The sequence below is a fragment of the Asparagus officinalis genome, chromosome 6, assembly GCF_001876935.1.
Source record: "Asparagus officinalis chromosome 6, Aspof.V1, whole genome shotgun sequence".
In the NCBI taxonomy this organism is placed as follows: domain Eukaryota; kingdom Viridiplantae; phylum Streptophyta; class Magnoliopsida; order Asparagales; family Asparagaceae; genus Asparagus; species Asparagus officinalis.
Window position 1 is genome coordinate 2,221,240 of NC_033799.1, and position 10,663 is coordinate 2,231,902.

The window sequence follows — 10,663 nt, forward strand, 5'->3', positions numbered from 1 at the left end:
GGGGAGTCATTGATGCCATCTCCGACCATGGCTACAATGCTGCCGTCTTTTTGGAGGGATCGGATCACGTCAGCTTTCCCTGCTGGCATTACCTCTGCTCTCACGTCGTCAACGCCAACCTGTCAGTGAATTATTTATTAGGGGAACAACTTTTAAAGGATCATGCATCATGTTTAAGTTCGAGGATGTATTTTACTCCTACCTACTATCGCATGTCATATAAGAGATCTCTCTTTTTGTCACATTATGTGAGTTCTCACAAATATTTGCATCCATCCAATGTGAAGATTGTTTCGCTAATCTATACAATTATTTAAAAAAACAAAGTTGGTCGGTGCAAGCTTCACTTCATTTTTGGAATTTGAAAATTCCCTCTTGATAGGGGTAAATACCCATGCAACTTTCCTAGTGCTAGATAAATCAACGAAAATGTCCTCCATCTGGGGAAAAAACTCAAAAGCTTACAAACTATCTGCTCCATTGACAATTCAACTATAGCACCTCCCTATGTTCTGTGTCAAGCACGCATCACGTGCACTGTAATGCTAGTTTCTTATTCAAACTAAGGAAACTACGCTTCCTTATTTCTAAAAAATCATGTCTAACTGAATATCAATCTCGAGTTAAAAAAGCACAAGTACAATGTAGGTGAGAAACGACATACCTCCTTTGCAACAGCTTGTGCAGTCCTCCAATTATCACCCGTCACCATGATGGGTTTCACGCCCATCTTCTTTAAGCCTTCAACTACAACAGCTGCCTCTCTCTTCAATGGATCAGCTACACCTATTACTCCAACAAAACCGCCATCATAAGCCACAAGTATTCCCGTCTTAGCATTGGTTTCCAAGTCTACTAGGAAATTCTCTGCTTCAGAAGGAATGGTAATTCCATTTTCTGACAACAGCCTTCTGTTTCCAATCTGTAATCAAATTCAAGTTAGGATTGATGTCGACAGAGTGGAGATAAACACATTGCTAGAGTTGTATTCTTAATTGCCCATTTTTATATGGTCTTTACGCAAATTTGACCTGCTTGAACAACCCCATTTTATGATTAATCGAAAATTTATTCCCTCTTCTACTAGAGAAACAAGGATTTAATTTTTAAATCATCACACTGTTAGAGGTGGGATTATTAAAATAGTTTAGAAGTAATTTTACCTTACCTTAAAAAGTAGCATATATAGGGGGCACTGTAATGTTAATTTGGCATACTAATTTTTTCCAAATTATAATTACAAAGGTCTGAAGTTAAAGCTAACTCACCAAAACACTTTTTCCATTGACAAAGCACTGCACTCCTTTTCCTGGCAAAGATTCAAAGTCCATTGGTTCAATGAGCCATTCAGACAATACGTCTTTCTTCTGCTTCATAGAATCTTCAACCTTCCCAAAAAAATGGTAGTGGTATGCATAATCTACAATTGCTCTTCCAAGAGGATGTTCACTGCTAGCCTAAACTACACCAAAATGATATAAACCAGTTATAATCAAGAATCTATAGATAAAGTTGGCTACAAGTAACAGGAGATTACAAAAGAAGGTTAAATACATTTTATAATAGATGAAAACAATTCAATACCTAACTAGTATTATTCGCAAGTCTTCCTTTTTTGACTCAACCATAAACAATCATCATTACCCTTTTAAATGTTGAAAAACTTAGGTGCAAATAACTAAAAGAAATAGGTAAGCATAAAAACAAAATTATCTTTCATATGTGCAGTGTGCTATTAACTATTGTCTTATGGTTAATTGGCAAATTGCCATGCCTTTCTATGAAATGTTATCAAATAAAAACAAACCCTGTAAGCCACGGTTTGAAGGTTGAAACCATTGAATTCTTTTCGCTGGTTCAACCATTCCTCCATCAGCTGTGATGTTGTCACCCAAACTGACCATATACCACTCTTCTTTTCTGTGGATATAATGGCCTCAACTCCATCTCAATAAAAGAGTCTAAGTATATAAAAGAGTACCAAATAAAATTATTTTCAGCTCACCTCTGCTGAAGCCACCAACGTGAGAAAATCTCCCAGCTCCATTCCAGAGAAGACTCTTGCAGCTGTGACCGAGGCTTTCCCTTGAGTTAGAGTGCCCGTCTTATCGAATATTACGTACTGAATGCTCTGAGCTCTTTCCAGGGCATCACCTCCTTTGATCAAGACTCCATGGTTGGCACCGACCCCAGTTGCCACCATGACAGCAGTCGGGGTGGCTAGGCCAAGAGCACAGGGGCAGGCTATAACTACAACTGATATTGAGAACATAAGAGAAAATACAAAGCAGTTGCTGTTATCTGAGAGCCAGGTGGATGGATATGCTCCAAATGAACCACATACGAACCTGGAGAAAGTAAGAAATAGACAATTATCATCACAACCAACAACTCAAGGACAACAACCTCTTTTGATATCGTGTACACTTACCATCCTAAGAATGTCAACAGTGACAAGAGAACCACTGTGGGGACAAAGATGCTGGCAACCTGTTAATGGCAAAGGTGGCTTAAAGATTATAAAGTTCTGATGTCCCTGGTCAGCACAATAATCCAGAACTATGAAAAAAAAATGTAAAGAACCAAACATTGGAGGATATAAAAGAAAATTTAAAGAAGAATGAAAAAAGACAGCATTGGAGGATACATATTTGCAAAAGGACAAAAAGAGAAATATAAAACAAATCACACAAGCTCTTCTAACATTTAAGTTCAGAAAACATGGCTTCATCATCATGTTCTCCATACATTATGTTTTCCATACAAGCATACTAGAAAGATAGGTTCATGGAGATAATACACCATTCACGTAATAATTAAGTTAAATATACACCAATAGGCAGTTTTAGGTCCACATAAACTTCATTCAAATAATTTGAAATTTCCAAAGCAAAGAAAATTCCTAACGAATAGTAACTTAATGCATTCCCAAACTTTCCTAACGAATAGTAACTTAATGCATTCCCAAACTAGTCCCCACTTTTCACCTTAAAAAAACATCCAATACATGTTGGCAAACAATTTAAATAGGATAAACAACAGAACCATAAACTGAAATGATATATCGCAATAGAGAAGCTGCTCATAATATTACTAATTAAATAAACAAAGAAGATAAGAAAGCTCCAATGCTATTGAAAACAATCAAAAACAAATGGGTGGATACTTACATAATCAGCAAATTTCTGAATAGGAGCTTTAGACATCTGGGCTGTCTCGACGAGAGAAATAATCTGGCTTAAAACTGTATTAGACCCCACCTTGGTGGCCTGTATATGAAGAGCACCATGCAAGTTCATGGTACCTCCAATAACTGGAGAAGAAACTCCTTTTGCAATTGGTATAGATTCACCAGTTACCATACTCTCATCTATATAACTTGAACCCCAGACTACTATACCATCAGAAGGGACCTTCGAACCAGGAAGCACTTTCAATATATCACCTGGTTGAATTAAGAGAGCATCTATCTCTCTTTCCATAATGTGTCTTCCTTCTGAAAATGAAAATACCAAAGCAACGATTTACAGTCAGTAGGGATCTATAAAGAGGTAAAAAAATATGTGTTAATGAATCAGTTAAGCATGCTGGTATTCTAAAAGCTAGTTCTGCCAGAAGTATAGACACTACATCATAAGAAAAATAAATGATGAGAGGGAAGTGTGTGCGTGTGGAAGTGTAGTTGCATCTACTGAGTGCAAGAGGATATTTTTCCGCTCATCTTTATGTTAATCTATATTTGCATTGTTTGACTCTTAGTTAAGTCACTTGTCTAGAACTTTAGATCGTGCTAGGTCACACCTGTTGCAACAGGTTGACGCATACGTCAGAGAAATATTTAAAAGATTTAACTGTAACACGTATAATCCTTAAGAAAGATATCAAGTTTGCTAAAAGATACACTCGATAGACATTATTAAAATGAATGATAGGTCAGTTATATAAAGGTATTATACCTGCGTCTTTCACCAGCAAAAGTGCAGTTGCAGGGGCAAGTTCCACCAGCTTCTTGATAGCATCTGACGTCTTTCCTTTTGCAACAACTTCCAAATACTTCCCAAATAAAACAAATGTAATTAACATAGAACTTGTCTCAAAATAAGTGGGGGATGAAAACCCAGTCATTGCACCATATAGAAGGGCACAAACAGAGTAGAAGTAAGAAGCTGAAGTTCCCAACGCAACCAGAACATCCATGTTTGTAGATCCATTCCGCAATGCTCTATAGGCTGCTACATAGAATCGCTTGCCAATTACAAACTGAACAATACTCACTAGAACCCACTTCAACAGATCACTGATTATAAATGGTCCGAGATTTTTGTTTACAAGACAATTTATGTACGGAAGGCGTATGAGGAAGACAGGAACCTGTTGCATAATAGTCTGGAAACAATTAAATAAAGCATTGACATGAAGGAAAACAATGAAATACTAAATAGAGCTTCAACTTTGTTGCATGGGCATGGCCACGATCAGATACATGGGAAATTCTAAAAAATATACGCAAATCAGAAATATCATATCTTAAACATGCGCCTGAACTCCTGACCAACACAGGAACAGTGTGCAACACGACAGGGCTTCACAACACAAGTGCTTGTGCTACATATGCTACAAGCAGTTGGGCAGGATCACATATTACTAGTTCGTATCAGTTTGGATGGTTATCAAACTGGTCAGTGATCACTGGATTCAAATACAAATATCAGATAAACCATTTGAACTATTTCCTGTGCTCTTTGTTTTCAAGCACCATCTGAATTCAAACTTATTTGTTTTCTGTCGTTATAGAACAACCATACACAAATGGAAAGTAAAGATTTCTGCTATAACTATTGGCTCTTGATAGAATGTAGTTCACATGATTCTAGAGATAACAGTTATATCCCTATTTCTGCTAAATACTCCACTATAATTTCTAGACTTTCCAGATAAGAGAACCAGATAATTGTTGAATATCATGTCTCCAAGATATTATTTTGATGATAACAATTTATACTACGTGTGTTATATAAATGCACTAACATTCAAATGCAACTTTCAACATCAAATATGAACAAGTGCAAGATGAGTTCAAGGCATTATGAAGTAAAGAAGATGAAGAACAAATATGAACAAGTGCAAGATGAGTTCAAGGCATTATGAAGTAAAGAAGATGAAGAACATATACATCAATGTAATTTTGTGCAAGATGAGTTCAAGGCATTATGAAGTAAAGAAGATGAAGAACATATACATCAATGTAATTTTTTTTTACATTTTTCTTTACTTAGAAATATTGTACAAGCCTTGATCACTCACACACACACGCATAGAGATTAGAACACACTAACACAGGCTTAGTGTGTTGGTTAACAATAGAAATCCCCTATGTTAACCATTAGAGCATTTAGTTTTTCATTGAGTCTAAAAATATTTTATACATAACATTTTCACCCCTTAGTAGTCGACTAATTAGAATAGTAATTGACTACTGAAGTTTAAGATCAAAATATAAGTTTCTATAAAACTACAAAGTAGTCGACTACTAAGAATTATAGTCGACTACTCAGCTTTGAATTTTGATTTACGGAACTTCTGTTTTACAGAGTAGTCGAATACAAGTAACTATAGTCGACTACTGAGCATTGAAATCTATATTATAGAACATCTGTTTTACAGAGTAGCGACTACTAAGGATTATAGTCGACTACTCATCTTCAATTTTTGATTTACAGACCTTCTGTGATACAGAGTAGTCGACTACTTAACATTATAGTCGACTACTAAGACAGTTTTTTCAGAATCAAACTTTGAATTAGTGACAGTTTATAGCCATTTTTAAACGTTTTTAAAGTTTAAAATTTTGTCTTTTCAAGGGCTATATAAAGATTATATGTTCAGAAAAATGGCACGTAATGATCTACCCATAAGCTTCAATCTTTGTGCACTTTTCAAGAGTTAAAAATTCAGATTTTGCTAAGTATTGAGAAAAAGATCTTTTCTGAAATTGCCTTTGATCATCATTCAAGATGCAAATTATTTAGGTAATTTCCAAAGGTTAAAATTATTTCTAAGTCACTGCTACACAACACTACAAATCAAGGCTTATAGGAATTGAGTTGTTTGATTCAAGAAAAGTTTTCTCGGTTTGAGAGAGGTTGATCTGTTGGTCTAGAGATTGGTGTGAAATTAGCAAGGTGTTATCAATTGGTGTTGCAATTTGCAGGGACTTACAAATTGGTCAGGTTTGGTTTTGATTTTGTACTTAATTCAAAATTATAGTGAAAATCTCAAGCGGGATTTGCTTGGGGACTGGATGTACACCAAATTGATGGAACCAATATAAAATCTCTTGTTTGTGACTGAATTTTATGTTGCTTTTATGGTGATTGGATAGTTAATTCATGTGCTATATATTTAAACAGATTATGGTGATATTGCGGAACTTTTGTTTTTTATGGCAAGTATTTGTCTACATATTTGGATGGGTAAAGTTATGGACTATGTTCATAATCTAGATGATCTGTTTGAAGTATTAGCTCATGTTGAAGAAATTATGACATGTTTAACATAAGTTATTTATTTCTTTTTGTTAATGACGAAGGGGGAGAAATGATATAAATGTTATAGACTCATGTTAATATTATAGACTCTAATATGCATTTATGCAGGGGAAGTAAGTATATTTGTTTCCAAATGTTCTAATTCTTTTAGAATATACTTACATATGCATAAATTGCTTGTCATCATCAAAAAGGGGGAGAATGTTAAATATCATGTCTCTAAGATATTATTTTGATGATAACAATTTATACTACGTGTTATACAAATGCACTAACATTTAAATGCAGCTTTCAACATCAAATATGAACAATTGTAAGATGAGTTCAAGGCATTATGAAGTAAAGAAGATGAAAAACATATACATCAATGTAATTTTTTTTTTATATTTTTCTTTACTTAGAAATATTGTACAAGCCTTGATCACTCACACACATACACATAGAGATTAGAACACACTAACACAGGTTTAGTATGTTAGTTTAGTATGTTAGTTAACAATAGAAATCCCCTATGTTAACCATTAGAGTATTTAGTTTTTCATCGAGTCTAAAAATATTTCATACATAACATTTTCACCCCTTAGTAGTCGACTAATTAGAATAGTAGTCGACTACTGAAGTCTAAGACCAAAATATAAGTTTCTGTAAAACTACAGAGTAGTCGACTACTGAGAATTATAGTCGACTACTCAGCTTTGAATTTTGATTTATAGAACTTCTGTTTTACAGAGTAGTCGACTACAAGTAACTATAGTCTATAGTCGACTACTGAACATTGAAATCTATATTACATAACATCTGTTTTACAGAGTAGCGACTACTAAGAATTATAGTCGACTACTCATCTTTAATTTTTGATTTACAGACCTTCTGTGATACAGAGTAGTCAACTACTAAGACAGTTTTTTTCAGAATTCAAACTTTGAATTAGTGACTGTTTATAACCGTTTTTAAACGTTTTTAAAGTTTAAAAATTTGTCTTTTCAAGGGCTATATAAATGTTATATGTTCAGAAAAAATGGCACATAATGATCTACCCATAAGCTTCAATCTTTGTGCATTTTTCAAGAGTTAAAAATTCAGATTTTGCTAAGTATTGAGAAAAAGATCTTTTCTAAAATTGCCTTTGATCATCATTCAAGATACAAATTATTTAGGCAATTTCCAAAGGTTAAAATTATTCCTAAGCCACTGCTATACAACACTACAAATCAAGGCTTATAGGAATTGAGTTGTTTGATTCAAGAAAATTTCTCTCGGTTTGAGAGAGGTTGATCTCTTGGTTTAGAGATTGGTGTAAAATTGGCAAGGTGTTGTCAATCGGTGTTGCAATTTGCAAAGACTTATAAATTGGTCAGGTTTGGTTTTGATTTTGTACTTGATTCAAAATTATAGTGGAAATCTCAAGCGAGATTTGCTTGGGGACTGGATGTACACCAAATTGGTGGAACCAGTATAAAATCTCTTGTTTGTGATTGTAATTTTCTGTGATTGATGCTATTATCTTTTACAATTTATTATCTACTTTGCATAAATTTTATAAGAACACTATTCAACCCCCCCCCCTAACCCCTCTAGTGTTCTAGTATGTATATTTCAAATCCTACAATAATCACGGACTTACAACAAGGTTCTGATTGTTTAATCTAAATCACAAGGATGGCTACTTAACAGACATCAACTTTATGATTAAAAGCTGCTATGCCCAAATATATGAACATATTAATACATAATTATGTGCAACTATGCAAACGAAGAATTGACAGATTGGTTATCCATGTATTAGTATTGGGTCTGATTACCACTCCACCAATTGCCTAATGATATTCTAATCCATGAATCATATTAAGAAAAGGCATAAGATATACAGATATAAGCAAAAGCATACTCACACTGAGGATGAGACTGGAAATGAAAAGGTGAAACATTTTTGAGGCTTCTCTAGCATCATCTGACACTGTTCTGCTGTATGGATTCCGGACATGCACCTTAAACTTACCACTGCTTTGGCTCTCAACGGCATCTACAATGGATCTTAAACCAGTAGCTTCTGGGTCAAAGACAATTTCTATTTCTGAAACAGCATCGGTAACAACGAAATTCTTTATGCCATATATACTCCTAAGTATGTCTTGCAAAATTTCTACGTCCATTCCGCTGAATAATCCATCCACGTGTAGAAAAGTTCTGTCTTCCTCACTGCTCTGTAAGAAAGAGGCATCAAAGCCAGCATCTTCAATAGCGTTAACAATTTCTTCTTTGCTAATTACTGACGAATCATACACAACTTCCAAAGCCAGCATCTTCAATAGCGTTAACAATTTCTTCTTTGCTAATTACTGACGAATCATACACAACTTCTCCCAATGAGGTGGCCAAAGCCACAACTGCTCTCTTAACACCAGGTAGTTTTAACAAAATGCCTTCAACAGAATTAACGCAGGCAGCACAAGTCATACCCCCTATTCTAAATTGCCCCGTCAAGGTTTTCTGTGATCCAGGTCGAGTTTTATTAGAATCTGGTAGGACCTCAGCTTCAAAACCGGCATCTTCTATAGCTTCTTTAATGTCTCCATCCTGTATGAATTCAGAGAAAATAGCAATGAGGAACATGGACTATCTACTTTGAAGGGGGCAAAAAAAAACGCACAGTACATCAGAATGAATTGTCTCCGTTCTACGAGTATTGAATATGCAGAAACAATCCAGAAGAAGTAAATTTCAAGAATCAGAGACATCTCTGATCTACTACTGACTGATCAATGCAAATAAGGATTCTTTTTCTTTCTCCACCAAATCTCTCTTTTTCCATATTATACAACAAACTCATCAATGCAAATAAGGATTCTTTTTCTTTCTCCACCAAATCTCTCTTTTTCCATATTATACAACAAACTCTTAGGCAAATATGGATGTCCTTTCACTACTGACTCAATGTATGACTCTACGTTTGTCCATAAACTAATACTAGTGTACCAAAGTTATGTTAAGTATTACCTTCGAAAGTACCAAAGTTATGTTAAGTATTACCTTCGAAAGTAATAAATTATGTGAAAAATAAGTTGAACATATAATCAAAACTCTTATGGTAGATTGCCAACTCCAATGATGAGTGTAAGCAATCATGTTTAAACAAGTCCTATTTCCTAGTATAAACAAGTCCTATTTTCTACTTTTTTTTTTGGGTTCCTTAAGGGAAAAATAAAACAATTCAGATAAAACATTGAACAAGTAATCAAGTATACTCTTCTAACCCAAATTAGAATTCAAAACATTAAGTATGCATGCATTAATTGAAACTACTCATACTCCCAATTACATGAGAAGAAACACAATTTCCTTAGCATCTCGAACAAGAAGCTACACTAAAAGACAACAAAACCCTACTAAACCCCAACAAACAAGGAGCAACCTACTATAGAACAAATTAATACCCTAATAAACCCAAATATTTTTTTCATAAAAATTACCTCAAAATAATCAAAACACAAACTTCCGTAAAAGTTAAAACTAATGATGTCCCCAGTTTCGAAGATAACCAAAACCCATCAACCAAAATCCAATCTCTGACTAAAAATTAAGCTCATTTGGACAAAAATGGGATATAAAATCACAAAATTTTCAACTAAAACTACCTCAAAATCATAAAAAACACAATTCCCACCAAAAGTCAAAGCTACCCATATCTCCAATTCTAAAAACAACCAAAACCCAAAACCCAAAATCCAATCTTCAACTATAATCCAAGCTATTCACCTGAACAAAAGCAGGATCAAAAACCACAAACGCCTTATTCTGCAAGAGAGAAACCGAGGCTTTGACGACCCCGTTGACTCCATTGACCGCCGATTCAACCGAATTCGTGCAAGCAGAGCAAGTCATCCCTGTTATTTTAATCTCAATTTCCCTCAATCTCCTCTCTCGTGATTCCTCTTCGTCTCCCTGCAGCTCCTCGTCGACAGAATCGAGGAGACGAACATCCTCGAGATCGTCGGAGCGAGATCCGACTGAGGTTAATTGAACGCCTCTGTGATTCGAGGCCATGAAATTGAGTTGAATTGGATTGAATCGAAACAGAATTTTGGTGATAGAAGAGATGAAGGATTAATAAATAG

At 34.8% G+C, this 10,663-nt stretch overlaps 1 protein-coding gene across 1 annotated transcript in view; it reads right to left on the reverse strand.

Moving 5' to 3' along the window:
• The window catches only part of LOC109844406 (copper-transporting ATPase RAN1-like), an 11,240-nt gene extending 595 nt beyond the window's left edge, over window positions 1–10,645 (reverse strand). Inside the window, 10 exon segments of the mRNA XM_020413411.1 lie at window positions 2–119; window positions 665–922; window positions 1,269–1,457; window positions 2,006–2,348; window positions 2,432–2,490; window positions 3,171–3,496; window positions 3,957–4,371; window positions 8,441–8,835; window positions 8,906–9,125; window positions 10,305–10,645. Coding sequence (XP_020269000.1) covers window positions 2–119; window positions 665–922; window positions 1,269–1,457; window positions 2,006–2,348; window positions 2,432–2,490; window positions 3,171–3,496; window positions 3,957–4,371; window positions 8,441–8,835; window positions 8,906–9,125; window positions 10,305–10,592 — 2,611 coding nt within the window. The 5' untranslated portion in view covers window positions 10,593–10,645.